Source organism: Balaenoptera ricei, chromosome 8, assembly GCF_028023285.1.
Source record: "Balaenoptera ricei isolate mBalRic1 chromosome 8, mBalRic1.hap2, whole genome shotgun sequence".
Lineage (NCBI taxonomy): Eukaryota > Metazoa > Chordata > Mammalia > Artiodactyla > Balaenopteridae > Balaenoptera > Balaenoptera ricei.
In genome coordinates, this window is record NC_082646.1 from 105030896 (window position 1) to 105057723 (window position 26828).

General features: G+C 56.8%; 4 protein-coding genes across 7 annotated transcripts; 1 reads left to right on the forward strand and 3 right to left on the reverse strand.

Moving 5' to 3' along the window:
* Nucleotides 1-346: 346 nt before the first annotated feature.
* On the reverse strand, nt 347-8734 carry MTA2 (metastasis associated 1 family member 2). The gene is made up of 18 exons (XM_059931773.1): nt 8309-8734; nt 7489-7556; nt 7017-7110; nt 5281-5398; nt 5084-5147; nt 4782-4899; nt 4403-4505; nt 4122-4221; nt 3760-3948; nt 3583-3657; nt 3405-3463; nt 3145-3242; nt 2889-3028; nt 2392-2620; nt 2106-2195; nt 1655-1773; nt 1407-1549; nt 347-1182 (listed from the first exon to the last, which is right to left on the reverse strand). The coding sequence occupies exons 1-18, from the start codon at nt 8334-8336 to the stop codon at nt 1017-1019; spliced, it is 2001 nt and encodes a 666-aa protein (XP_059787756.1). The 5' UTR covers nt 8337-8734; the 3' UTR covers nt 347-1016.
* A 374-nt stretch (nt 8735-9108) lies between these two features.
* Nucleotides 9109-18690, reverse strand: EML3 (EMAP like 3). 2 transcript variants are annotated; one of them, XM_059931770.1, is made up of 22 exons: nt 18150-18690; nt 17146-17317; nt 16807-17064; nt 16599-16712; nt 15498-15565; nt 15204-15327; nt 14818-14988; nt 14587-14656; nt 14390-14500; nt 14049-14144; nt 13486-13641; nt 13191-13332; nt 12633-12784; nt 12425-12550; nt 12207-12338; nt 11692-11759; nt 11054-11142; nt 10885-10982; nt 10678-10765; nt 10048-10146; nt 9634-9764; nt 9109-9547 (listed from the first exon to the last, which is right to left on the reverse strand). In XM_059931770.1, exons 1-22 carry the CDS (start codon nt 18169-18171, stop codon nt 9344-9346), a joined length of 2691 nt encoding a protein of 896 aa, XP_059787753.1. In that variant the 5' UTR covers nt 18172-18690; the 3' UTR covers nt 9109-9343. The 2 variants fall into 2 exon arrangements, with proteins under 2 accessions (XP_059787753.1, XP_059787752.1); XM_059931769.1 differs by having other exon boundaries at nt 16807-17067.
* On the forward strand, nt 18235-20860 carry ROM1 (retinal outer segment membrane protein 1). The gene is made up of 3 exons (XM_059931775.1): nt 18235-19600; nt 19985-20231; nt 20344-20860. The coding sequence occupies exons 1-3, from the start codon at nt 19011-19013 to the stop codon at nt 20560-20562; spliced, it is 1056 nt and encodes a 351-aa protein (XP_059787758.1). The 5' UTR covers nt 18235-19010; the 3' UTR covers nt 20563-20860.
* A 143-nt stretch (nt 20861-21003) lies between these two features.
* On the reverse strand, nt 21004-25518 carry B3GAT3 (beta-1,3-glucuronyltransferase 3). Of its 3 annotated transcripts, none has more exons than XM_059931778.1 (5): nt 25372-25518; nt 24056-24191; nt 22370-22730; nt 21910-22200; nt 21004-21507 (listed from the first exon to the last, which is right to left on the reverse strand). In XM_059931778.1, the coding sequence occupies exons 1-5, from the start codon at nt 25451-25453 to the stop codon at nt 21409-21411; spliced, it is 969 nt and encodes a 322-aa protein (XP_059787761.1). In that variant the 5' UTR covers nt 25454-25518; the 3' UTR covers nt 21004-21408. The 3 variants fall into 3 exon arrangements, with proteins under 3 accessions (XP_059787761.1, XP_059787760.1, XP_059787759.1); XM_059931777.1 differs by having other exon boundaries at nt 24056-24194; XM_059931776.1 differs by having other exon boundaries at nt 24056-24230.
* Between the last annotated feature and the right edge of the window lie 1310 nt (nt 25519-26828).

Here is a 26828-nt window from a genome sequence, read left to right on the forward strand (position 1 = left end):
AAGGTGCTCCTCTTGTTGGGACCAGCTCAAATGTCTAATCTGTCTCCCAAACCTAAAAAGGGAGGAAACAGCACTAGAGTTGGCCCCAATATCAAGGCAGTTGCTGAGGCTGCCCTTGGGGATCCTTGAAGCAGCAATCTGTGCAAATACACCACAGAGCTAGGTGATACGATCCTACAGTACACCCCAAAGTGGGCTACATCCTGCTCTGGCCTCTAACAACTCCCAGAATCCCCTAAGTAAAAAGGAGAGGGGAGTAAGAGTTAGGAAATAAAGAAGCACCTTCACACACACACACACACGCACACGCATGCACACGGCAGAGAATAGCTGAGCCAGGAGGAGCTGAAGAAAACAGCTTTTTATTTGTTACTATAAGAACCAATTACAGAACCCGAGGTTAAAAAAACAGACAAAAGGTCTTTATTTCTGAGAACTGGCGTACAAAAGGCAGAGGGGACAAGGCTCCAGGGAAGGAAAGAGCGAGCATAGGCTGGAGTTGATACCAGCTTAGGGACCTCAAACTCCAATTAGGAAAGTCCGGACACCGGACAGGAAGAGAAACCCTCAATTAGGAAAAAAAAAAAAAAAAAAGACATGGCAGTCATGGCAGTGCACGCCCCCCTCCCCCAACCAGATACCACCACCTGATATCTGTTTACTCCTCCCCTCCCCCATCCCCTTTCACAAAGGGAGGCAAAATTTTTTAAAAATTTAAAAACCCTCCCCCCAAAACTGTCCAAGACAACTGTGGGTCCTACCCCCCAAAACAGGCTAGGTTCCCACAATGGGCCAGTTCCTGCAGTCTGCCCTCCACCATCAGGCATGGAGAAGCACTGGAGGGGGACAAGCCTCCAAGTGCTAACACCAGAGGGCGTCCAACCCCTCCAAGGACACACTCACTTGCTCCCTCCCTCCTTCACTCCTCATTCCCTTTGATACTAAAGGGAAGGGAGGCTAGGTGCCCTGTGCACCCACCCTCTAGCTTTCAGCCCACCTCCCTTCCCCACAGGTGCTCAATCTTCCAGGACAATGGGCTCACTGGTGCTGGCAGGATGTGAGGATGGAGGAAGAGGGACTGGGGGCCGCACTGCAATCAGTGGTGGCTTCACCTTCAGGGGCAAGTTGGGCCGGCGGGCAGCTCGCCGCATTTCCAGGTGGGTCAGAGCCTTCCGCAGGGCTCTGGCCAGGAAGAGAAGGGGGCAATAAAAAAAGCAAAGACCTTCAAGATGAAACCCCACATTCCACTACAATTCCACCTTCCAGCCCATTCCTTCCTAACATCCCCACCCTGCACCCAGTCTTCGTGGAGCTGGTCTTGCTCAGATACTCCTTCCTATTTCCTTTCCCATATCCACCAATCTAGGTTGTCAACCTCTCAGCCCCTCCCATGGAGGGCTCCCTACCTGGTATCTTTTGTGGCCACAAACACCACAGGATTGGGTGCATCAGCTGGGTTTAGTTTCTGACGCTTGGCTGCTGGCTGTGAGCTTGAGCGAATCCCTGAGGCCAGAGGCCTTCCATTGGCAGAGAAAGGGACTCCTGCCATCTGGAAAAGGATGGGGCAGCACAATGAGAGAGGGGACTCTCAGACACCTATCAGATATAAAAGCCCACCCAACTCAACTTGGCCCACTCCAGTCTGTCAACTCACAGTCTCATAGGCCCGTTTCACCATGATGCCCCCCAGTCCCCGGTTCTGGGTCAGCTGGTTCCTGTTGATCGGTGTCTTGGTACCCCGAGGTGTTTTTGGTTTCAGAGGTGCCTGGGCCACTGTCAGGGAAAAAAAAGAAAGGAAACCTTAGAGAATGTTCACACTTTCTCTTCTGTATGCATCCCCAAAAGCAGTGATAGGGGAGGGGTCTGGAGAGTAATCACCAGTATTTCAAAAGTCACACGTGAGTATGATCTTATCAATTAGTATATAGTTATACTGGATAGCTTGTGAAAAATAACATTTTTAACCTACAAAAGTACAGTGTTAGACTAAACCTCTTTGGACTCAATGGGAAAGACAAAAGCAGGGGAAGAGAAGGATCTTGATGATACAAGGACCGGGAGCCGGACACCACCCTAAAGATTTCCCATCCTATACCCACCCTTACCCAGATCTTTGACGATAGTTGCCAGGGGGAGCCGCACCAGAGGGTGAATCTTCAGTGGAGTCTTGGCGGCCTTAGGGAGTCGAATGGAGCCTGGAGAACAAAGATGAACGCTTTTGAAGGGGCTTCACTATTCAGGCCTCCTCTGGGGCCAGGAACCATGCCTAACCTCGTAACAAATCCTTGTGACGTACTCTCTCTACTACTGTCCTTATACACCCAGAGAAACACTGGTCTCTGGCCAGAGCAACCCCGAACCTGCCACCAGCCCCAGCACTCCTGCCCTTACACTCTGCCTTGATGGCATTGGCGTTGATAGGGGCATAAGGTCGTCGGGCAGCCCTCCTCGGTTGTAACAGGTCCCTGCACATGCGTCTGGCAAGACGGGTCAGCTTCGTGGTCTGGAGCAGGAATGTTTGCCTGTTCTTAGCCAGCAGCTTGGCCCGGTTGGCGCTGGTCGTATAGGGGGAGAGACTTTGGGCTTCGGGTCTGGACAAATGACCCCTCGAGTGTGGCTCCTGGAAGAAGGACATAGGAAAAGGGGAGAACACAGTCAGTCACCAAGGCTCCCTTCTTCCATTCTTGATGGAGAGTCTTTTATTCCTGCCTGATCTCTTTGCTGCCACCCCAACCTGCCTGGCTCCCCAACCACTGTCTAGTACCACCCCACCCCCACCCCCAGTCAAGCCATCACCTTACTGGAGCTGGGTGTCCTGGCCTTCGCTTAAAGCTCACATCAATTAGCTTACTGCTCTCCCCAACCTGTCCCTCATCATCCATCCTTACTGTGGTGCCCCGAGCAGCCCCCTCAAGCTGGGTTGGGGTCTTCAGTCCCCCGTACTTCTTCCAGTAGATCCAACAGGAAGCACAGAGGCGGCACTGCATGTTGGGTGGGCCCCAGGCATACCACTGGGCAGACTGTGTGGCTGCAGGAGCATGGAGAGGAGGGAATGGTCCGGAGGCTACCTGAGCCTCTCAGGTTGCTGGGCCAGAGCAAACGCTCGGCTCACCCCCGGCATCCCTGTCCCTCCCTGGAACTCACTGTGGCAACTCTCACAAGTCAGGCCCTTCTGGAATCCAGCCCCATTCATGCCAGGTTTTGAGCCCACAGAGATGATCTGGTTAGGGTTTGGTTTGGTGCTAATGGGGGAGAAACCAGGAACTGGTCAAGGAAAAGAATCCACTTCCACTTTGTCTCTATAATTTGACCACGTCTCCGGCCCACCTCCCAATCACTTAGGAAAGCACAGGTTAGGGGCAGAGAAGGGAAACATGCCTGTCTCCCCTACCCATCACACTTACTAGGTGGGGATGTAGACTTGTTTTAGTTTGCTGTCTGCTTCAGCAGCTTTCAATCTTTTCTGCAGGAAGGAGAAAAAGAAAAAAGGATCAGAGCATCTCAGCAGGGAGGATGTCATCAACTTCAAAGGCAGAGGTGAGCAGGAGGCCTCTGGTCCAGCCTCCCCAGCCCAGACCTTACCTGCTGAATGTATCGGTCTGTGGTTTTCCACATGTAATAAAATTGAACTATGCTGGCCAGTGACTTCCAGGGTAGCTGAGGAGGCATAAGGAAGAAGGTGAGCTGCTCTCTGGCCACTGGTCCTGGTGCCCTCACCTGTCACCTCTTCCACCTCTCCTCCTAGCCCCATCCACTTACAAAGTCCTGGCGAATATCATTGAAATCCTTCCCGTACTTCTCCAGGGCCTCCTCAAATAGCATGGCCTCTGAGGCTGACCATTCCTCCATCTCATCCCGACACAGCACCGGGCCCCCCTGGGGCACCAGGGTCGACATGGCCTTAGCCAGGTCGTAGCCGTTCCTTTGCAATGTATCCATGGCGTGAAACTACAGGAAAGTTGGGAAACAATGCTGATGACCTGAAACCCTCAGCACCACTCCCCTGTTGCTCTTTAAATACTCCCACTCCCTCAGAGATACCCTCCTCCCTGCAGAGTCCCAAGACTCTGCAGGTCCCCACAAAGCCCAGCCTACCCAACTACCCACCAACTTCTGCTCACCAGAGTGATATCTCGGGAAGCGGCGGCTGCACTCATGTGCAAGCTTGGCTGCCGAATGGAGCTGCTGCAATCTAGGGCTCTTGCGAAGGTCCCCACAGCTCTAAGGGAGAGAGTGAGAAGTCAGGGAAAGAAGAAAGCACGAGTGGGCTGAGGAACCAAGCCAGATGAGAAAGAAGGACAACACCCAGGCCAAAAATAAATAAAGTCCATCTCTACGAACATGAATCAGAACTATGTCCACACCACCCCCAGCCCATCTGCCCCATCCACCCACCGCTCACCGGGCCACCACGAGAAACTGATCAATCTGCCGGTCTGTGAGAGGGTTGTCCGGATCCCAGACTTTCATCTCCATCTTCTGTTGGTTCCGATTATCAGATTCTCCTGGGGAATGGGGAAATGGTATCGTCAGGAAGGATAATAGATGTCTTGACAAAGTAACACCTCGTCTCCTCCTTGGATTCTGTCAGCCACCTCAACTCTCAGACTTCTCTTCCCAATGTGCCCATTTGCCCCTTTCCGGTTCCTAAGGTCCCATTCTGCCAGGGTCACAACATAGTGTCATGCAGACTGTACACCACACAACGCCAGGGCACACCGTTCAGAGACTATGATGTTACACAACCCCGTAGCCATAATACAGTGTCTCCTGCTGCATACCCTCTGCCAGGCGATCTGGGATCTCAGCTTGGTATTTGCAACCAACTCGAATCTCCCCCTGATCAGCTAGAAGTGTCTTCTGCACAGGGTCAAACACCAGTGAGTAAAAAAAGCAGTCCTGGAGATGGAAAGAGAGAAGGTAAGCAGGGCAGCAGTCCTCATAAGCAGGGGGCAGTGGGGTGTATCCAGAGTTCCCAAGACAGGCAGCCTGTCAACCTGTACCTCATCCCAGTCAGACCTTCTTCTTGCCTTTCGGGGCACTACCCACTTCCCTCCCTCTTCTCCCGACACCTCTTTCTCACCTCCTTTTCCAGGTACTGGCTCAAGATATCTGTCTCATTCAAGAGGGTCACACTGCATTTCCCCCTACAGGAGAGAGGTCAGAAAACCCTGGGTGAGCTCCTCATTTCCTCTGTACAGCAGCTCCAATACACTAGCCCCTCCTTTCCTCCTTCTAAATAAGTGCATGCAGGCCACAGTGGCCCTGATTGTCCTATACCTTATGTGGGTGGCTGGTAACGATTCGAATTGCCGAGAAAGAAAAAGCTCACGGTGCTTCAGTTGATGTCGCTGCTGTTCCGACACCCCTGGCTGCTTTGATTCCTCCTCAAACTCCCCTGGGAGATTTAGGAGGAAGACGCCGAGTCAGAAACTAATTCAGAAAGAAGCCACCTTAGAAGCTCTAACCCAGGGAAAATATTTCCTGTCTCACTTGTTTTTCTCACATTCCCGAGGCACCTGCCTCTCACACCACCAGCTTTCCCTCTTAGCTTCCCCACCCCCACCCCCGTTACAGATACTCCCAACTCTCCATTACTAACGAATGTTTTTAGGGAAGAGCTGCTGAGAGTACAAAGACTGCCACAGAAATACATCACAGACCCAGGTGCCAATGCTCAGACACCACTCATACAGCACAAATCTGCTCACATGACGCCCAGCAAGAATATCCCACTTGTCTCTTGCTAAACTAGCCTGGGGTCCAGAAATCCAAATAAAATAAATAAATAAAAGCACCACACGGGAGTGTGTTTACCAGTTCCTCTTTGCAAATCTCAGGAGACTTTGCTCTTAAACGTCACATGCGACCCTAACTATCCCTTGTTTTCTACTTGGCTAACAATCGTTTGTTTGTGGGGCTTTCAAGGACAGTACCTCTCAAGCCAGTGCCAACACCTTCCTCCCCAAGGAGCTGCAACTTGCCCTGAAACCTTGGTGGAAAGGGTTAACTTGGCTGGGTGCCAACCAAACAGGGAGGGGGCAAAAGAGCCACAGGCCCAGGCTCATTGGTGCATTGTTCCCAACCTCAGGGAGAAAGGGGGGGTGGGGCGGGGGTGTGCAATAGGCTCCACCCCTCGCCTGTGTGCTCCGGAAACCCTGCGCTAAGGCAAGGGGGGCCACACCCCCCACACCCTTTCTGATTGGACAAGGCCAAGGTCAGCCCCTGCCAGATGGGACTGGAAACCCCAGAGGGCCGGAGAACTTGGTAGGCCCAGGTCCTCATTAACCCCTTCATGTCCAAGGCCCAAAAAAGCCCAAAATGAGAAAAATAATTTAGGAAGAACAAGAGGAAGGGGGAAGAAAGCCAAAGCAGAAAAAGAAAAAGAAACTAAGGGAAACGGGAAGAATATGTATCTGAAAAGATGATGAAAGCATAAAGAGAAGTAGAATAAGGCAAAAAGAAACGGGAAAGATGTAAAGTGGAGTAAAGGGGAAGCCAGGATAGGTGAGAAAGAGGAAAAGTGCAAGAAAACTTTCCTGGCTTCCTATTTATTCTCTCCCATCCATGTATCCTTACCACCTCATGACCACAAAAAAAAAAAAAAAAAAAAAAAAACCTGCTTCCCTGTTATGCAGGCTTCTAAGTACGATCTCTTCCTCTTCACCTGACCTTCAGAGTCACCACCCATTGTCCCAACATAACCAAAACTGTCCCCCAAGAGTCCTGCTTCTCTAAAGCTCCTCCTCATCCCCTATTTAAGTACTATCATCTCTTAAATACACACTCACACACAAGCCAAATTCTGGCTTTCCTTATCATGGCCTCTCCACCCTGCTTCCAACCCAACGTGTAAAAACAGGCCTCCCTCTGCAGACCAGGCATTTCCCACCCCCAAACTCACACCCCTGCCTTGGGCATGCTACCAAGAGAAACACCTGCAGGGACATGCGCAGGCTTCAGATCATGGGCAGGGGGAGACGGGGGCGCCGGGGGTGGGGTACAAAGACACTTACTGGCATTACTATCAGCCAGGCTGTTGAGGCTACTAGAAATGTCCCTTCGCCGGAAAAGGCACACAACCTTTGCCTCCACGTTTCCATTTGCAGTCTAAGGAGAGAAAAAATGGTGGTGAAAACTAGTCATTTGAAAGTGGAAATGCATAAAGAAGAGACTAACAACAGTGAACAAGTCTAAAGAATGTAAGAAAAGCTCAAGAAATTATGAATCAAGAGATTTCCATTTAAGGACAGACTTCCAAATCCCTTTCCTTGGCCCCCAAGAAACAGAATAGCAAAGTTCCCACTAAGCTCTCAATAGCCTTTCCTGAATGTGTGGAATGAATGAATAAATGAATGAATGAATATGAATGGGTACTTAGGATAGGGTTTGTGTTATCTCTCTCTCTCTCTCTCTCATTCACCTGAAGTTAGAGACCTCAGAAGAAAGAGGAGGTTGCGGGGGGTGGCGGGACTCTGCTCCACTCACCTTGTTGAGCTCTTCAATCCTTCTAACCAGGTAAGGATTGCTGGAGGAGTTCTCAAAATAGACGTAATCTGTAGGAGGGGGTGGGGAAGAACCGGGAAGATCAGAGGAGTAGATGGGAGAGCCGAGCACCAGGGTGGGAGGAGCGAAAGCAGGCCCGGGTAGACCAAAAGGAGATAAGGGTCTAGGTAGAGAGGACGCTGAAATGTGGAAGTGGAAAGACTAACAGAAAATAAGGGAAGGATGCCCCACCCTCTACCCTTAATCACCTAGCTCTAAAATCAGATCCTTCACTCAAAAGTGAGCCTTCAGGAGGAGACAAGAATCAGGGGGTTCCCCAGCAGTCCCCACCACTCAGCGATGGAGTTGCATCCCAGTCTGGGCCAAGCGAGCAATTGTTCACTCCTGCGCAGGGCCCCCACCTTTGCGAACCGAGGCGCACAATAACGCCTGGGAAGAGGAAACCTCCCAACGGCTCCCCCGCAGGTGGCAAAGCGGTCGCCCTGGCCCTTCGCGCCCCCTGCCTGCCCTGTCAATTCCTTCAGAACCACTTTCCCAAGCCCACTCCGCGACACCGGCGGCCCCAGACTCTGCCCCGCGAGTGCCGTCGGGCCGCCCGAAGCCTCTCCGGGAGTCTCGGTGCCCAGCCGAGTCGCGATCCCCGCGCCCTCCCTCCCCGTGCTCCCGGTTCCGGTTCCGGTCCGCGTTCTAGACCACGCCGCCCCAAACGCGGCTCCCCGCGCCACCGGGTGCCGAGCCTCTCCGATCCCGGCCCCCAACCTCTCCCGCCCCGGGCCCCGCAGCCCCTACGCCCGGTACTTACCCCCCACTCGGTACATGTTGGCCGCCATGGCCGTTCCCGCCGCCGCCTCCGGCCGCACAAAGGGGTCCGGGAGGCTCACTGGGTCAGGGCTCGAAGCGAAGCCCGGAGCGCGGGGCTGGTGCTTCGCAGAAGTCTCAGTCGGGCCCGCGCAGCCGGCACCTCCGCCGCCTCAGCCGTCGCGGTTCATCCCGGCCCGCGCTGTCGCCGCCGCCTCTACCGCCTCTAGCCCGGGACGCCGAGGCCGGCGCCGGCCCGCTCGGCTTCTTCCGGAAGGAGCTCGGCTCCCGCCGGACCGGAGCCAGGCTGCAGCTCCCCCCGCGCTCGCCGAGCCCCGCCAGACGTTGGACTCTTGAGGGTCGCCGCGAAACCTTGCCCTGCCCGCCTGGGGGTTCGCCTCCTTCCGGAACACCTTCGGCGGATCCGCAGAACAAGGCCCAGCGCTCGGCTCCGGTCGGAGAACGAGACCGCAAAGCTCGGCTACTTCCGGAAGAAGTTCGGCTCCCTCCGGCCAACCGCGGCCCGGCGCTCGGTTTTTTCCGTTGCGGCTCGGCCCCGCCCCCGAGGGCGGGGAGAGGAGTTGGGCCTAACACTTTCCTCGCCGGAGTGCTGCAGCTCCGCATGCGGCCGCGAAAGACTCGAAGCGGCTTTGCGCTTCGCGGAGTTATTTGCAAGCGGCTTTGCTTGTTATTTGCATGAAAGGTCTACGCTCCCTCACCCTTTCCGCATTCCCCTTTTCCTTCCTCCCCATCCCCACAAAGGCCCTAGGCGCCCAGCCGCGCCCCACAAAAGGACCGGGAGGCGACTTTGCTTTTGGTTTATTGCCCCTCAGCAGGCAGCGGGAGTCAGGGCCCCGGCTGGGGCTGCCCGGCTCAGCCAGCGGGTCTATACAGTGTGTGCAGGGGTGCCGTTCGCCCCCTCCAGGGAAATGCGCTTTTGGGAATGTCTCGAAGTCGAGGACAGGGTCGGCCCCGGTAATGGGGAATTTGGGTGGGGCGGGGCCACGCTGCAGGGCCTCTGGGTCCCGTCGGACAGCGGTCAGACGTCGAGAGAGGAGGCGGGGGACAGGGAGGGGGTTCGAGAGGGCGTTGCGGGCGCCGGCCCCGCGCCCCCAGGGCCCAGCACTCGCCACTGGAAGATGCTGGCGTCCTTGCCGCCCAGCGAGACGAGGTGCGAGTCGTCGTGCGTGAACCGGACGCTGGTCACGTGGCTGCCGTGACCACCGTACACGAGGCTCGGCGCCTGGGCAGGAAGGAAGGTTGAGCTACAGCGGCCGCGGAGCCCTTGGACCCCTCCCGTCCGGCCCCGGAGGCCCCGGGAGGCCTTACCTTGGCGCGGGCGCACGGGTACTGGAAGAGGTGTACTTTGCAGAAGTCGTCGGCCACAGCCACCACGCGCTCGTTGTGGGAGCGGCACAGGGAGTTGATGTCGGTTCCATCCGAGCCGTCAGGCCACACGCCTAGCACAGCGGCCAGCCTCAGCCCGGCCTCCCGGCCGCCACCCACGGTTCAGAGCGGCACCATTTCCGGCGCTCAAGCAGCCCGGCCACCCACCCACCGGCCGCGCGTTCCAGGCAATCCTTCCCGGTCCCGAGGGCCGGCCGGAGGGGCCTCCTGGGCTGGATCTGCCAGTTTCTTGACGCCCACCCCTCTACACCTATCCAGCATTGCGAACCCGGGAAGGGCTGCACCTTGTCCCCGCACCTCTCCCGCAGGGTTCCGCGGCCCTGGGCCCCTGCTCACCATAGACATGGAAGCCCAGCACGCAGGTGTAGGTGGCCCACTCCCGGTCTCGGCTCTCATAACGATTCCTCAGCAGCTTACAGCCTCCAGCCACGTCCCCTGGGGAGAGGGAGCCCACCCAGCTCAGCTCTCACCCTGCCCTCAGTGGGGAAGATGCCATGGAAGGGTTGGAAAGACTAGCTTGAGGCGGTGGCACGTGATCTGGTCCGGTTGGTAGCCCTCAGCCCAGGGCAACACCCAGCCCCATGTGCTTCCTGAGTTCTCAGCTGAAGTTCTCCTGTTTCTCATGAGTTCCTCCTCCCTTGATAATCAATCCCTCCACACCTCTCCTGAGAAACTTTTCCAAAACAATCTTTTCTTGGTGCATTTTTCAACTCCCCCAAGGCCTTGTGGGAACAAGACATGGTGCAAAACTGTGTGTGTGGTTTTTTTGTCCAAATGACAACATTTCTCTTATGTGTATAATTCTGACTCCACTTCAAACCCATCTCCACCTCCCTGTCTGACTGCCCCTCCACCTGGAGTTCCCCCACATCTTCTCCTTCATCCCCTCCCAACCATGAGCCCCCTCACATAAATAAAACCTACCCCAATTACCCTCTCCCCATGCCCTCCCCTACTGTCACTCACAGTAAAGGATCTCATAGTCCCCAGAATTGGACATGATGAAGTTCCCATCCTTGGACCAGTCAAGGTGAGTGATGAAGCTGGAGTGACCCTGGGAGCAAGGGTCAAGAGACTAACAATGTAGCCACCATGTCCCATCCCCTCACCCTCCTAAAGTACATTAGTTTACCTGCTATGGCAATGCCCCGCCCTCCACCCCAGCTTCCTCACCACACAGCGGCCAAAGCGGCTGGACTTGGCACCATCACTGGAAACGCTATAGATGTAGATCATGTTGTCATGGGAACCGATGGCCAGGTACAACCCATCTACAAAGACAGTCACTCAGAGAGGGAAGGGCCAGGGATGAGTCTAGGTCCGGGGTGGGGGTGGCTCCCACCTGGGCTGTACCGGACCACTGAGAGCTGCTCATTGCCATCGGTGATGTCGGACACGATCTCTCTGGTCTCTGTGTCCAAAACTAGCCACCTAGAAGGGAGGGGGGTGGAAAGCAGGTGTGAGGACACCTGTCCTGAGCAGGGTAGGGGTTGGCAAGTCAGAGAGCCTCAGAGACACCAAAAGAAAGGCTATGATGTAGACAGAGAGGTTATCTATCATTGCACTCTTATGCTGGGAAGTGGGAAGGGGCTATGGGCAGATAAAAGCTGAGGGGCTCCTGATGCCGTCTGAAACGGAGAACAGGGGCCCAACTACCAGGGCCTTGTGGAGTCTGTGAAGCTTGTCACTTCCCTGTGTTAGTCTCCCCTATGCCCCTCCCATCCCCGCTGCTTCTCTAGCCTAAGCTGCCACCTCCTCCACTCCCAGGCTTGGAGGGGAGAATGGATGGGGGAGGGTGTGATGACAGCTGCCATAGGAGAGCAGGGGAGACCCGGGCTGCAGGGAAAAGCACTGAGAAGAGGGAGGGTGCAGTTGGGGCTCCTGAGCAGGCAGCGATCACATTCCTCCACCCCCGCCATTACCAGAAACCCTTCCCATACCTCCTGCTTTCCCCTCCCAGGAGTCCTGGCTCCCTCTCACCTCCCTGTGTTCAGTCCTACGGCCACAACTGCCCCACTGGGGTGGAAGTCAGCACAGAGACCAGTCTCCTGGGAGGGGGGAAAGGTGAATTCAAGAAGATGCCTTTCTAGTGAGGGAACTAAGATGGATACCTTGTCATCTTGATAACAATGTCAAAGCCTCCTCCTCTCAAGGATGAGAGGGACAGGAAACCTGGGATGGAGGCAGGGTATCACTGGAGCCTAAGCAGACGTGCTACTCAAAACACTTAACAACCAGAAGTGACACCCCCCAGCTGTGCCGGAGATTAACCATCAGTCGCTGGATCAAGAGGACATCTAAGGGCTGGGGGGAGGGCAGTGCTCAGGGGGCACTGGAGGCATCAGTACAGAAGAATGAATAGCAGCCAGTACAGCCACACCAGTACAAACGGGCTGCCTCTGGGAGCAAAAGGGAAGGGGGTGTTGGGGAAGGAGTGGCGGCCACAGGAGTCATGGTGGGCGTGACACTGAGGATTCGGGGACACAGAGCTCTACCTTGAGGTCGATGCTCCAGGCCAGCGCATGGCCCTCCCCATCCCACAGGCAGAGCTGCCGGTCATGGCCACAGGTGAGGAAACGGTTCTGGAAGGGATGTGTGCAGAGCCCCCAGAGCTCATCCGTGTGACCCTGCAGCAGAGCATGCGCTGTCACCTCTGCCCCTCCCCGACAGCCCTTCCCTTCCTGCTCCCTCGAATCCTTGGCCCCCCCCCAACCTGGATGACAGGGGAGAAGCCCTGGTCCAGATCTCCCCTCAGCAACGCATTCTTCGTGGTTCCCACCAGCAGCTCAGAGCCAGGCCCCTCTGCAATGGCCCGCACGGCCCCAAAGTGTTCAGGAATCTGCAGAGTGATGGCAGAAAGTCAGGGGCCCACTGACCATTCCTCTTCCCTCGCCTTCCCTTGACCCCAGCCCAGCCCTCACCTCAGCTTCCTGGAGGGCCACCAACCCGGGCTCCCACTGGACCAGCCGGCGGTCCCGCCCACCACCACTCAGCACGGTCCCGTCCCGCCGGAGACACAGGGCGAAGATAGAACCTTCGTGAGCGTGCGCCTGGGCCACAATCCCATAGGTCTCTGTTGGCAAAGTCCTGGGTGGGTCATGCTTTTGGGGTGCAGGGAAGTAGGGAACAGGAGCAGCCCAGGCCGTCACAACAGAGTAGTAACTGCCAGCTGCTGAGTGCTAGTCGGATCCTCGGCTCTTCTCCCCAGTTTACAGACTGGACCACCAAGGCTCCAAGAAGTGAGGTAACTTCCTAAAGGCCAGACAACTAGGGGCGAAACTGGGATTTGAACCCAGGATCTGGCACACTCCAAAGCCCCAGCCCTCTCTGCCATGCTGCCCCCTGCCCTCCTAGACTAGCCCCCCAGAGGGCCCCACCCTCTGACAGAGCACGATCAATTCTCAAGGGAAACCCTCTCCTTTGTTTTCACAGACCCTCTGGGGAACTAGCCTTCCCAGGTGCCACCCCCAATCACATACCTTTGGCCCCGCCCCTTCCTGGGGTCCTGGAATCTGAGAGGCTCCGCCCCCAGGTGAGAATGTTCCCCTCTGAGTCCCCTGTGAGAATGTCTCCATCCGGAAGGAACACAAAGCAGGGGATAAACTTGGGTTTCTTGTATTTCTAGGGGCCAGGCGAGCAGAGAGCAGAGGTCAAAGACACTACAAGTCTCGGGACAGTTGGGAGTTGGGTAGCATCAGGGTCCACAGTACTCAGACCAATACTTCCATTGCCACTCTGCCCTCCCCCACCACCCTGCACCCATCCACACCTCACCCCAAAGACACCCTGTTTCCTGGTGAGGGTCCCGTTCCCAGGAACCCCTGCTCCACCACTCCAGTTCCAGAAGTGGACGTGGGATTTCCCGCTGGTGACAATACAGCTGCTGTCGCGAGGGTTGAAGCCAACGGCCAGGACTGAGTCATTTGTACTCTGAAGGGAAGATACTAGATTCAACCACCCCAAGCCCTGTGCACCTTCGTGCTACCAGACTCTCTTCAACTGGCATCCTGCCAACTGGTCTGCTACCAGACTCTCTTCAACTGGCATCCTGCCAACTGGTCTGCAGAAGTCCAGAACCCTCAGGACAACCCTTCCTCCAAGGCCCTGGTCCCCCAAGAGCACTGCTGTCAGTCACTCACTAATGCCTAACACGGTGTCTCTCACGAGGTCAGAACCTCCGTGGTCCCCACTTCATAGCCTCAGAGAGGGTAGGAGCCTTGCTCCAGGGGACCAGGCCAGAAAGGAGGTACATGTACGGGGAAGTCTGGAGCTCTCTGCGCTCCACCACTCCCAGCACCTCAACCTCAGCGCCCCACCAGGCCACCTGGACACCTCACCTTGATCTCAGCCAGCTTCGTTCCCCGGCTGCAGTCCCACACAGACAGCATGTGCTCATTGGAATCATCCACCACACAGAGGAAAGCGCCCAGATCCTGAAGATGGGGGACACATCAGAGGGGCCGAGTAAGGTCTGGAGGTCTCAGGGTTCATGGTCTAAACTAGGCAAGGGGTGCCACGACAGGCTGAGAGAGCACGAGAAGGGGCCACATTGTCTCTTAGGAGAACCGGCTGGGTGGGGCTCAGGAAGGCCAGGACTTCTGAGGCTTCCTGGTGAAGTACAAGGAGGGGGTTCCCGGACAAGGAAGATGGGAGTCTCGAGGCGCCAGGGCCAGCTCACCGCAACTGAAAAGGCCAGGGCCCCCACACCCCGCTCGAAGGCCCCCAGTCCAATCTCCTGCAGCTTCAGCAGCGTCTCTGAGTCCCAGACGTGAACCACAGGCTGCAGGGGCTGGTGGAGGAGAAGGGGTCAGGGGTGTGAAGGACAGCTGGGCTGGAATTTCATCCTGTCTGCCTGGCGTTTGACTGTGGCCTTACCTTTCCATCCTTATCCACTCCGGCTGTCTGTCCTGAGGCTACACGCACACCATCAGGGTGAACAGCCAGGCTAAGTGGGGGAGGAGACACTCTAGGGAAGGGGGTCGGTCTCCCAAGACCACCCAGGCCACTCTCCTCTCCTGCTCCTCCACACCCACCCAGACCCTCTTCCTGCCAAGCCCACCATCCCCATGCCTAGAGCTGCCCACTCCCAAGCCTCCCAAGCCTCACCATCGAACGCAGTCCGTGTGCCCCCGGTAATGTCTCTGGCCGCCACCTCCAGGACCCCCTGGGCCTCCCCCGGGCCGGTACAGCACCACCACACAGGCGATAAAGTAGACCACCTCTCCAGAGCGCAGCACAAACAGATTAGAGCGGGAGTCACGACCCCGGTACCCGTAACTGGAGTGGGGATCATGGTCAAGGAAAGGGTCAGATCAAGGGCACCATGAGGAAAAGGAGAGAAAGACAGAGCTCTGGCTAGCAGCGCCATTGGCAGAGGATGGAAGGGGAGGATTCAGAGGTCTCACTCTCCTTGCAGACCCAGGAGGAGCAAGGGGTGGGGACGTTCCATGATGGGAAGGGTGGTTCCCATGGGACTGGAAGGGGCAGGATACACCCAGTCAAGGCTGAGGGTCTCCGGGGGTGGGCCGCTGGGCAGCTCCTCGAGGCTGCGGATGCCAGACGGGATGTACATGGTAATGGGGCGGCCGCGAAGGAACATCTTCACTGAGATGCCTTCTACAGAAAAAAGAAGGGGGTGTCAATCACCACCCTGTAGCTTCCCTTCCAGGAAAGCCAGAGCAGAACTCAACCCGCCATACCTCACAGGTCCCCCAGAATAGGTCCCGGGGCTGCAGCCCAAACCCTAACCCCATCATCCAAGTTCTTCCAGATCCCTCCATACGTACCTAAATTGTAATTGCTCCTCCGAGATCCAGGACCCCCAGGGCTGGAGAGGGGGTCTTTTCCCCCACGGCTGTTGCGAAGAAAGAAAAGCACAGGGATTGGGGTCAGGTCCCAAGACATAATCGTGGAGGGGCAGGACATAAGAAAGGAGGTTACCCTAGAGATCACAGTCACCTCTGCAGACTTTCAGTTTGTATCGTGAGCAGTCAGGGCTCAGATGGGGACTTTTAGCTCCATTTAAGGCATGAGAAGACTGAGGCTAAAGAGGGTGAGTAAGCCTGTAAGAGGCAGGGTGGGGTGACACTTTCCTCCAGACCACCAGGCCTCTGGCTATCAAACGCTTCATTTCCCCATCTGTAAAATGGGCCTTTAGTGAATCCAGAATGTACATCAGCCCTGCCTTTCAGGGATCTGAAAGGTGAGCAAAAATAGTCCTTATCTCTCAAGGGGAAAGTGACAGGTGAATTCCAGAAATCACTGCCTTTAGATGATAATAAGGTGACAATCTCTCTTCAGAGAATAAAAGAGAGGCCAAGGATAGGGCTAGAATGAACACTTAGGTGTCCTGGAGCCTGTACACACTCTGAGACAACTATGCTAAGCCACTAGAATTTCCCCTTGCTCTCTAGAAGTAAAGTTTGGTACGTTGGGGTGTGGGAGAAGGCTGAGACTCTGAGGACCGTCACCCATGAAAATCATGGGTGCTTTTGGAAAACCCTCTTGGAATCTTGGAAGGTATGTTGTGATATGGTGGAAAGGGCAGGGGAACTGGAGTCAGGAAGAGTTGGGTTGGAATCCTGGCTCTAGCTGTGTGACCCCAGGCAAATGACTTACCCTCTCTGAGCCTGCTTCCTCACCTGGGCAATGATCAGCATGAGACCACCTACCCCCCAAGGATGTCGTGGGGACTGAATGAGATGGAGGAGGTCGAGGGCTTAGCACAGTGCCGGGTACACAGCAGGCGCCCCAGAAGTGCTTGTTCCTTTCTTCCTGTTGGGCAATGAGGTCCCCCCACCCCACCCAGGGAAGTGAGGTGAGGGATGTGGAAAGTCAAGAACCTGAGCCTGGGGTGGGGCGGGTTGGGGGAGGGGAGCCTCGCCCACCTCTCTGTGCTCCCTGACCGCAATAACAGGTTAGCCGAGGAAGCTGCCTTCCGGGAGAGTTTCTGGCGAGGCCGCTCTGAGGGGGATGAGGAGGAGGAAGAATTTCTCCGTGGCCTGGTCGGAGCACAGTGAGCAGGTGAAAGTCATTCCCTCTGATCGTGCTCCCCACTCCTCCCTCCCCTCCCAGCCTCTGCCGCAGGACACTTACGTGTCAGTACGCTGTGGGGGCTGCACCAGCCTGAGGAGCCCTGGGGGACCAGGCGAGCCAGTGCCGCTGCTGCTGCTGCCCCCTCCTTCAGACTGGGTCCCACCAGGCTCTTCACCGCCCCCCTGCGGGGCTGCGGGCCCGTTGCTCAGGCCAGGGGGGCCAGGGGATGGCTCCGTCTCCACCTCTGTCTCTGTCTGGGTGCCTCGGCTCACCGAGGAGGGGCTGCGTGTGGGTGGCAGTCCCGGGGGAGCTGCAGGGCTGCTGGGGAGACAGTGCATCAACCCGATGCCCCTGGAGGCCCCAGCAAGGGGGAGGAGGAGGGTTTGACAGCATGCATACCTGTCCCTTGTAGGGCCTGGTGTGCCAGGGTCCTGCAGGGAGGTGGGAGGCGCCTGCAGCCGCAGCAGGCGAAGAGCTTCTGCCAAGGCTGCCTTTACCAGCTCCATCTCCTTCTCCTGCACCTGAAGCCGCCGGCTCAAGGACTGCAGGGCCTCCTGAGCCGGGCCCTCACCTGGGAAAGGGGCAAGAAGCAGTCAGAATGTACCCACCACCTGGGGAAAGGCTTGAGGGGATTCTCTCTGCCCCCAGCTGTGCATTTGTCCAATAGGACCTGCCCCCTTCGAGCAGCTCCAGGCTTGGATGCGCTCCCAGAGGGGAGGAGACGGGTGGTAAAGGATCAAGGGCCTCCTTGTGGCAGGGCAGGCGAGGAACCTGGCAAAGCTCCCTTCCTGCTGCCGTCCCAGCCTCCGCAAAGACAGGGAGTACCATGGAGTACCAGGGGGAAAATATGGAGTACTGGCGAGGAACGTGGGGACCACAGGCAGAGGCGCAGTGCTGGCGAGGGACGACAGGGCCCAGCCCAGAGCAAGCTCAGGTCTCCAGAGAAGGCAGAGAACCTGAGAAGAAGCACCAGGAGAAAATAGGGGGGGGACACAAGAGTACAGTCGTCCTGAGGACTCCGAGAAGGAGAAGACATCTAGAGTGACAGGAGAGGGTATCAGTGGAGAGAAGAGTCATAGTGAAGGTCCCAGGGTAACACTGGGGGTCAGAAGTAAAAAGACCCAAAATACCAGGAAAAGAGGCCCAGAGTAACACAGGAGGTAGGGAAATTTTCGAGGGGCCCAGAGTAACACGGGAGGTAGGATGACGTTGGGGAAGTCCGAAATGACAGTTGGAGGACCCAAGTAACTAGGGAGCGCGACCTGAGGAACAGTGGAGGATGCTCAGAGCCCCCGGGGCCGAGGAGCACGCGGGGACGCCCCGGACAGCCGTCGAGCAATGGCAGCGCCCGACCGGCCGGCGCTCCGGGAAGGGGCACGCCGCCCGTCCCTCCCCGTACTCACCGGGCCCCCCGGCCCCGTCCATCCTGCCCCCGGCTTGCTCCGAGCGGCGGCGGCGGAGGAGGAGGCGTCTAAGCCGCGGGGGCCATGGTCAGAGAGAGGGGAAGGGGAAGCACCCCGGGGCGCGCGCGCAAGGGAGCCGAGCCACCCCCGGGGGCGCTGTCGGGCGCGGGGAAAGGGCCTGGAGGGGGCGCTGTGGGGCGGGGGCCGCAGGCTCCGGGGCCCGCCGGGGCCTCGGACTCTCCCGGGGCCGCTCTCGGCTCCCGGGGGAGGGGTGGCGGGGCCGTCCTGGGCCCCAGCGCCGCAGCACAAACAGGCGCCGGACGCGGAGCCGCCAGGAAGCGCGGGAGGGGGGGCGGGACGACGGGGGGGGCCGGGCCGCCTGGTAACCCCTCCCTGTCCGGGCCTCGCAGCTCGTTTCGGGGGCGGGGCCAACCCTCTGACCCCCCCCCCCGGCCCCCTCCGGCCACCGCCCTCCAGGCCCTTCCGGGATCCTGGCCCTCGGAGTCCCTGGGGACCTGGGAAGGAGCGCGGGCCGTGAGGTCTCCCGCCCCCAGCCCCTAGCCTGTCGAGGCAGAACCGACCAGCCCCTCCCCACTTCCGCGAGGAGGCAGGGGCGGGGTCACGAAATAGGCCTTTTGCCCGGGGGCGGGGCTTTTCCTAAGGGGCAAGGCCAAGGCATCCCGAATTGGGACTGGCAGGGGACAGGGCAGAGGGTTATTAAGGCTGAGGCGGGAGGATGCCCAGGGTATTGGGGTCAGGGTGGCATTAGCCCAGCTCAAGCCGGGCTGGGCTGACGCAGCATCCTGCCGCGGCCAACCCCCGTCCCTGACAGCTCCGCTGTCCCTTGGGCAGAGATGGGAGATGGCGCCGGTGCTGGCCCTGGCGCTGCCCCTCCAGCCCCGCATTCGTCTGGCGCAGGGCCTCTGGCTCCTCTCCTGGCTGCTGGCGCTGGTCGGTGCCCTCACCCTCCTCTGTAGCGGGCACCTCCTGGTCCAGCTGTGGCACCTTGGCACCTTCTTGGCTCCCTCCTGCCCGGTCGCTGCCCTGCCCCAGGTTGCCTTGGCAGCCAGTGCAGTGGCTCTGGGCACAGGACTGGTGGGTTCAGGAGCCAGCAGGGCCAGTCTGGATGCAGCTCACTACCCTCCCTGGCGAGGGGTCCTGGGCCCGCTGCTGGTGGCTGGCACAGCTGGTGGCGGGGGGCTCCTGGTTCTTGCCCTGGGGCTAGCCCTGGCTTTACCTGGGACTCTGGACACAGGACTGGAGGAGGGCCTGGGGACTGCCTTGGCTAACTACAAGGACACAGAAGTCCCCGGACGCTGTCAAGCCAAGCGGCTGTTGGATGAGCTGCAGCTGAGGCACCACTGCTGCGGGCGCCATGGGTACAAGGATTGGTTTGGGATCCAGTGGGTCAGCAGCCGTTACCTGGATCCCAATGACCAGGACGTGGTTGAGTGAGTGATTTGCTTCTCCTCCTCCCTCTTCCTTCTTCTCCTCCTCCTCCTCCTTCCTTGAAACCCCACCTCACCCAGACAGGCAATGAATAGAGTCTAGTGATTGAAAGAATGGGGCACAGCTCTGCCATGTTTTAGCTGTGTGACCCAGGGCACGTTTCCAAACTGCTCTGGGCCCATTTGCTCGTCTGTAAACTGGAGATGATAAAAGTACCACCTTACAGAGTTGTTGTAAGGATAAATGAATTATGCATGCCTGGCACATAGTAAAGCAGTCGGTAAATGTCTCACTCGTTTTTTCCCTTCTCAACTCCTGTGCCCTGCAGCTTCTCCCCCAGGCCTCTATCACCAGACATCCTAACGCCCCTGCCCCTCCCTTTGCAGCCGGATCCAGAGCAATGTGGAAGGCCTATATCTGATTGATGGGGTCCCTTTCTCCTGCTGTAATCCCCACTCACCCAGACCTTGCCTGCAAAGCCAGCTCTCAGACCCCCATGCCCACCCCCTCTTTGATCCCCGACAGCCCAACCTAAACCTCTGGGCCCAAGGATGCCATGAGGTGCTGCTGGGGCACCTGCAGGGGCTGTCGAGCACACTGGGCAACATGCTGGCTGTTACCTTCCTGCTGCAGGTGAGTCAGCAAAGTGTCTGAGGCCTCCTCTGGGCCTCCTCACCGCCTCCAACCCAGGGGCCCCTGGAACTGCTGACGCTCATTGACCTCTTGCCCCTTGCTTTCCCCACAGACTCTGGTACTCTTGGGCCTGCGGTACCTGCAAACGGCACTGGAGGGGCTTGGAGGAGTCATCGATGGGGAGGGAGAGGCCCAGGGCTATCTCTTTCCTGCTGGGCTGAAAGACATGCTGAAAACAGCATGGCTACAGGGAGGGGTGGCCCGCAGGCCAGCACCTGAGGAGGCCCCACCAGAAGACGAACCTCCCAAGGAGGGTCTACCTGAGGCCTAGCGGCCTGGAGCTTGGGGTGGGGATGAGGGGTGGGGGGAAGGGGAGGGATGGACAAGACTGGAAACCTCACAACTCCTTATAGGCTCCAGGTTGGGGAGGGGGGATCTCTGGGATTAGAGGGTTAAGGATAGTCAGTGAGCTGGACTGGGGTAGGAGAGAACACCAGGTGTCCTAGGGCCTAGCCCATGGCCAGAACCACCAGGGAAGAACAGAAAAAAAACAGCGTGGTGGGAAAGTGACATGGGAAGGACTGGAGGCTGCTTCTGGTGCCCAGACTCAATAAAGCTTTTGGACTGAAGCCACTGACCTTTCTCTTCAAGGGGGTAGGGGCCCTGAGAGAACTGATTTCTGTCTGATGGAGAAGCCAGGACTCCAGGGTTTTGACCTGGTAAGGATCAAATGCAAGAAACTGACATGGGAAGTGAAGGAAAACAGAAGCCCTTCCAGGTTGAGAGTTTTTATTCTGGAGGTGGGAGGGGGGGGTCAGCATGCTCAGGTGGGGAGGGTCCAGCCCAGCTCCTCCAGCCCCCCAGTGCATGCCCAGCCCCAATAAGTTACGCAGTCACTCAGCCGCCCTCCCTCCCGAGACTCTCTGTTTTCTGCTCCGCCCCAGACAGGGCCGATCTGGCTCAACACAAGGGCCGCTTGTCCCTAGCCTGTGGGCAGTGCCACAAGGCAGGCTGGGGGAGGGGAGAAGCAGCTGGGCCACGCCCTGGGGTTGAAGGGGCAGAAGGGCCGCCCCTGGCTCTGAGGGGTCAGGACTTGGAAAACCACATCCTGGGCAGGCCAGGGATCCAGTCCCACAGATCTGTGTCTGATGAGGTGGTGGGCAGGGTAGGGCCGCCATCACACCTCGACAGCTGGGTCTGAGCCTCGGCCCTGCCGCTGTAGCTGCTCCTCCTGCTTCATCTTGGGCTTCTCTGTCCGCGTATGCCACACCAGAACCTGTCCCGAGAGGTTTCAGTTAGAGCCGGGCCCAGCCACAGCCAAGCCTCTGGGGCACTCGGTGTAGAACGGGTTCTCCAACCCCCTCGACACACACCGGGTTGGCTGCCCAAGTATGAAGGGCGGGTGGGGGGAGGCTTTAGTGCCTCTAAAATGGGGCTTAATCCCTTACCCTCTCTGTGTCACATGGGTGCCAGGAGACAGAGTGGCAGGAAGACCACTTTCCTTCCCTGCCTCCCAGCTTCCCCTTCAGGAGAGCAAGCAAGGTTGAATCTGAGCCCTGGAGGGTCTCTCCTGGTTCAAACACCCATCCTTGATCCTACTCCCCAGGGCCTCATTCCACTTCTCCCATCACCCGTCCATCCCACAGTCAGATTTCTGTGCCCACCTCCATCCCCTTACCCGAGTGCAGTTGGCAGCCCGCGGCTCCAGGTCCTTGGGATCTACAAGGTGGCTCAGGAGACTGCTCTCCAGGTGGCCCCGAGGAGCAGTGGCATCAAACCGGGCGTTGGGTTTAGCCAACAGCAAGGGCAGGGAGACAGCAAATCCCGCCATATCCACTGGGAAGGGCCTATTGGGCTCCCATGCCGTGTGGAAGCCCACAACCCGGCCATCCTGTACGCGAGGGCCCTCGAATCGCAGGCCGCCCACCAGCCCCACTGGCCACACTGAGACTCCACGGGTCCAGCGCATCTAACAGAAGTCAGGAAAGAAGAAACAGACAGGAGGTGGCCCAGAGGAACGGGAGCAGCAGGAAGGACCACTTGAGTCACTCTGCCCCACCGCTCCCCACTCCTCACCTAGGGAAATAGATGACGCGGGCCCCACTGGCCTGTCTCCCCAGCCCCGTGTCAGTGCTCACCTCCTCGAAGAGCTCCCGGCTGTAGGTGTTGTCATCGTCAGCAAAGTACACAACTCCCCGGGTGCCTGGTGGGGGTGGATCCTTCTCTCCCGCCACAGCACCCCCTCTGCTCCGGAGCCAGTCCAGGGCCCTGTTCCGTTGCTCTACACCTCGGGGCCGAACCCAGCCTGGCTCGCCCTCCCGGAGTCGCTGGGCCTTGGGGGTGAGGACTGCCAGGTGTGTGAAGAGGAGGCCAGAGGCAGCCAGCAGCCCCGAGACCAATGGGGTGGGGCCCTCAGCATCCTCTACCAGCAGCCAGTGCAGCCGGGGCACCAGGCTTAAGGTCTGGGACAGCCGCACCAGCTCCGCCTTCTGCACCAGCCTGCAGGGGGAAAGATGCAGGAGGGAAAGGGGTAGGCACCATTTGCCCACTCCAGAGGGTACATATGGCTTCTCCTGGGCCACTCCTAGCACCCCCCCCCACACCCCCCACCCCGTGACCTTTCCCCGACCAGCACCCAAACTCCCTGTTCTTTTGTCTTGTTTTGTTTTTTGACCGAGCCACTCAGCTTGCAGGATCTTAGTTCCCTGACCAGGGATGGAACCCATGCCCACTGTAGTAGAAGCACTGAGTCCTAACCACTGGACCGCCAGGGGACTGACTCACCTGCCCTGTTCTTAATGTCCATGTCTGTCACTCACCTCAACCCCAGGGATCTGACCATAAATTAAGGGCACAGGCTTTGAAATCAGATCTGGGTTTGAATGCCAGTTTTGTAACTTATTAGGTGAGACATCTGGGGAAATGGCTCCATCTCCCCAAGCCTCAGTTTTCTTGGCTTTAAAATAACAGTACTTTACAACAATGTTGTTTTAAAGATTAAATAAGATCATGACTTTTTAGAATACCAGTAGGACCATGTTCTTTGCCGCCTATGCTTGGATTTCCAGGTAGAAGAGTTTAGAGGAGCCCTTTGGCTCATTCCTCTTCAGGGGACGAAGATTTATCCGAGTTTAGACAAGAAACGGGGAAGGTAGGGGCCCAGTCTCTTGCAGGCTTCTTTACCCTTCAGATGGGCCTGCCCACCCCAGGCTGATGGTGTGTGTAGGGAGGTGGAGAGGGTCTAGAGATGCCCTGGCGTAGGTGGGTCAGCCATCTGATTCCAGGCAGATGTCAGCAAGCCCTTTTGGCTACAGATTCAAAACCACATTCCCCAGTTGGTTTGTAACACTAATAACGCTATGTTTTATTAAAAAAAAAAAAAAAGGAACACACTTAGCACAGTGTGGGGCAGAGAGTAAACACACCGCAAATAATAGCTGGCGTAACTATTTCTAGACCCCCGTATGACTGTAGGGCCAAGTCCTTTTCTACTTCGATTTAGTCAAGGGGTTCCCAAACTGTCTCACCAAAGGCTCCCTAAGGAGAGAGAGTGAACTCACTGGCAAGTTCAGAATTTCTTTGCGACTTTATTGTTCTATCTTAAAATTTCTCAGGAATATTGTATTCTACTTCACAGCACATCCCTGTCTATTTTAATAGAAAAACGTTTTCCCACAAATCTTTGAGTAATGATGTGGTTCATTTAGCCTGTCATTTGGCATGCCTTAGCTTGAGGAACATCCCCTGGCCCAGCGCCTCCCGAAACTCATCATCGACCCCAGCCTCTTGGTCCATGCAGATCTTGGGTGCATCACAGCCCATACCTGGCATAGGTGGGGGTAACAACATAGATAGTAGGCAGAGCCTCAGGTTCAGGGGGCTGGGCAGGGGCAGGGGGTGGGCGGCGGAGATCGGCTTGCAGCTGGGAAATCCTCAGATCCTTCTGCCGAAGCTGCTCTGCTGCTGCCCGCAGGGGAGAGAGGCAGTCACATGGCTGGCCTGGTCCCGGGAAGCAGGGATGGGGGCAGAGAACCACAGTACGTTCAGCATCCCAAAGGGCCATAACCTTCTGTTCAACTAGCCAGTGCCGGGCTCTCTTTACAACTTCTCTAAACAGCTTTTCTACGCCTTGGGTGGTGGGGAGCTCACTGCCTCAATTAGCAGTCCCTCTCTGACTTCAACAATTCCATCCATTACAGTTTTCATTTGGCTATTGAGCTGATTATCTGCCTCCATCCTTTCTACCTGCTGGTCCTAATTCTGCCTTCTGGAACCATAAAGAACAAGTTGATCTCCTAAAACAGGACAGTCTTTCAAATACCTGAGGATCATGCAGTGGCCCAGTCTCTAAATCCCTGCATAAGAGGCAGGGTTCAATCTGTTCCGCTGGCTGTGTGACCAAAGACTCATTAAATTCATTGATTCCATCATTGGATAAATATTTATTGAATGCTCCTCCTGGGAGGCACTGCCTTAGGTGCCCGGGATGCAGCAGGAAACCAAACAGACATGGTCCCTGCCCTCATGGAGGTTTCAGTTTAGTGGAGGAGCTGGACACTAAGCAAAGAAACAAATTAATAAAATTATTAGAAACCGTGGTAAGGGCCATGAAGGAAACAAATAGGATAGAGACTTAAAGAGAATCCAGATTAAGAGAGTTACTTTAGCTAAGGTGGTCAAGGAAGGCCTGTGAGGTGGTGACATGTGAGCTGAAACCTGAAGGATGAGAAAGAGACAGCTGGGAAAGAGCTGGGAGAACAGCACCACAGGCAGCGGGGACAGGTTAAGTGCTTGGAAGCAATGAGCGTGGGGTTTTCAAGAAACTGTCATGAAGCCAGTGTGGCCGGAGCAGAGCGAGCGAGAGGGTTAGGAAATGGGGTTAGAGAGGCAGACCGAGGCAGGATCCTGCGGGGCCTTGCAGGCTCTGGGAAGGAGTCTGATTTCACCCGAGGTGCGGCGGGCAGCCGCGGTGCGTTCTAGAGAGGGGACTGCGCCCGGCGGCCGCAGAGGGCTGTCGGAGGGCCGAGCCGGATGAATGCGGTCTGCGCGGGGGTTCATCCCCAGGGCGGGATGCTCGGCGGCGGGTGCCCTCGGGCCGACCCGCCGCACCCCCGCCGCACCCCCGCCCTGCCCCGCTCACCGAACTGCACCAGCGCGTAGAGGAGGCCGGCGATCGACACCAGGAAGTAGGCGAGGAACACGTTCTTCAGCTTCAGCTTCATGGCCGCGCCACCGCCGGCGCCTGGACAGGCGGGGGCCGGCAGGCACGAAGGTCCCCGCCCCCAGCCCGCAAGCCCCGCCCCTGCATCGGCCCCGCCCCTTCTCCCGCCCTCCTCACCCTCCTCTCGCCCGGCTCCCAGGAGCTGGAGCTGGCAGCAAACGTCGCCGCCCACTTCCGGTCAGTCTGCACACTCCCTCCCTCCGGGTTAATTTCCGCTCCCACCACCTAGTTCTGGGAACCACGGGAGTGGGTGACGTCATATCCGGCGTATCAAGCGCACGCGGCCGGCGGTCAGAAGCCAGGTAGGGTACTTGGGAGTGGCTTTGAGACCCTCCCCTTGATCTCTAGTCCCTCTGCGCAGATTTTCTCCTGATATTCATTCATCCATCAGTCACTGCAGGTAGTAACAGTAGTTTAATACACACTTGTTACATGAATGAGTGAAATCTAGGGCCTATCATGTGCCAAGCCTGTGCCCTGGGTGTCTCATACAATCCTCACTATAATCCTTTGATTATAATTTTAATACAATTTAGGATAGTACCACTCTAAAAACTGATGTTGCAGAATTTTGATATTTAACAAGATACTCCTGGCAAAAATGCAAAAAATACATAGTAATCTAATAAATTAAACCAAAAAATAGTAAAGGGGTATTTTTGATATTTCATTAATTAATCAACCTCTTATATTCTAATATTTCTTGGAATTTCTTTTTTTTTTTTTTGGAATTTCTAGTATGACTTGGAATCAGGTCCCTTTCTGGGATGAAGAGTTTATATCCACAGTGTTTCTCCAGCACATCTGGCAATAGTTCAGGAGCAAACTGGTATTCTTCAGGGTTGTCACAGTATCTTGGTCGACTTTTGTGTAAGAGATAGGTATTGTCCCCATTTTACAGATAAGTAAGTAAAATTGCGCCAAATCATGTAATTCCCATTGTACAATTTTCTATGTCCCTTCTAGATACCTGACTCCAGGATCTGTACTGTCTCCTCTGACCCACACTGAAACAGGTGACAGTAGGGGTGGGGGTAAAATGCCAAGGCAATGAGCTATCTCCCAGGGAATTAACTGGAAATTTCTTTTTTTAATACATTTATTTGTTTATTTTTGGCTGCATTGGGTCTTCGTTGCTGCCCGTAGGCCTTCTCTAGTTGCAGCCAGCGGGGGCTACTCTTCACTGCAGCGCGTGGGCTTCTCATTGCAGTGGCTTCTCTCGTTGTGGAGCATGGGCTCTAGGCACGCGGGCTTCAGTAGTTGTGGCACGTGGGCTCAGTAGTTGTGGCTCGCGGGTTCTAGAGTGCAGGCTCAGTAGTCGTGGCTCACGGGCTTAGTTGCTCCGCGGCATGTGGGATCTTCCCAGACCAGGGCTC

Coding starts and splice junctions, on each gene's coding strand:
- ROM1 (XM_059931775.1), top strand. CDS start 19,011: ATGGCGCCGGTGCTGGCCCTGGCGCTGCCCCTCCAGCCCCGCATTCGT. Junction 19,601..19,984: donor AATGACCAGGACGTGGTTGA/GTGAGTGATTTG, acceptor CTCCCTTTGCAG/CCGGATCCAGAGCAATGTGG. Junction 20,232..20,343: donor CTGTTACCTTCCTGCTGCAG/GTGAGTCAGCAA, acceptor CTTTCCCCACAG/ACTCTGGTACTCTTGGGCCT.
- B3GAT3 (XM_059931776.1), bottom strand. CDS start 25,453: ATGAAGCTGAAGCTGAAGAACGTGTTCCTCGCCTACTTCCTGGTGTCG. Junction 22,731..24,055: donor GTTACCCCCACCTATGCCAG/GTATGGGCTGTG, acceptor TTCCCCCTGCAG/GCTGGTGCAGAAGGCGGAGC. Junction 22,201..22,369: donor GCCGGGAGCTCTTCGAGGAG/GTGAGCACTGAC, acceptor GACTTCTGTTAG/ATGCGCTGGACCCGTGGAGT.
- MTA2 (XM_059931773.1), bottom strand. CDS start 8,336: ATGGCGGCCAACATGTACCGAGTGGGGG. Junction 7,557..8,308: donor CAACATGTACCGAGTGGGGG/GTAAGTACCGGG, acceptor CCCCTCCTACAG/ATTACGTCTATTTTGAGAAC. Junction 5,399..7,016: donor CCTGGCTGATAGTAATGCCA/GTAAGTGTCTTT, acceptor TAAATCTCCCAG/GGGAGTTTGAGGAGGAATCA.
- EML3 (XM_059931769.1), bottom strand. CDS start 18,171: ATGGACGGGGCCGGGGGGCCCG. Junction 15,328..15,497: donor GAGGAGCAATTACAATTTAG/GTACGTATGGAG, acceptor TTTTTTCTGTAG/AAGGCATCTCAGTGAAGATG. Junction 11,760..12,206: donor CCTGGAGCATCGACCTCAAG/GTAGAGCTCTGT, acceptor CCCCCCTCCCAG/GAGACTGGTCTCTGTGCTGA.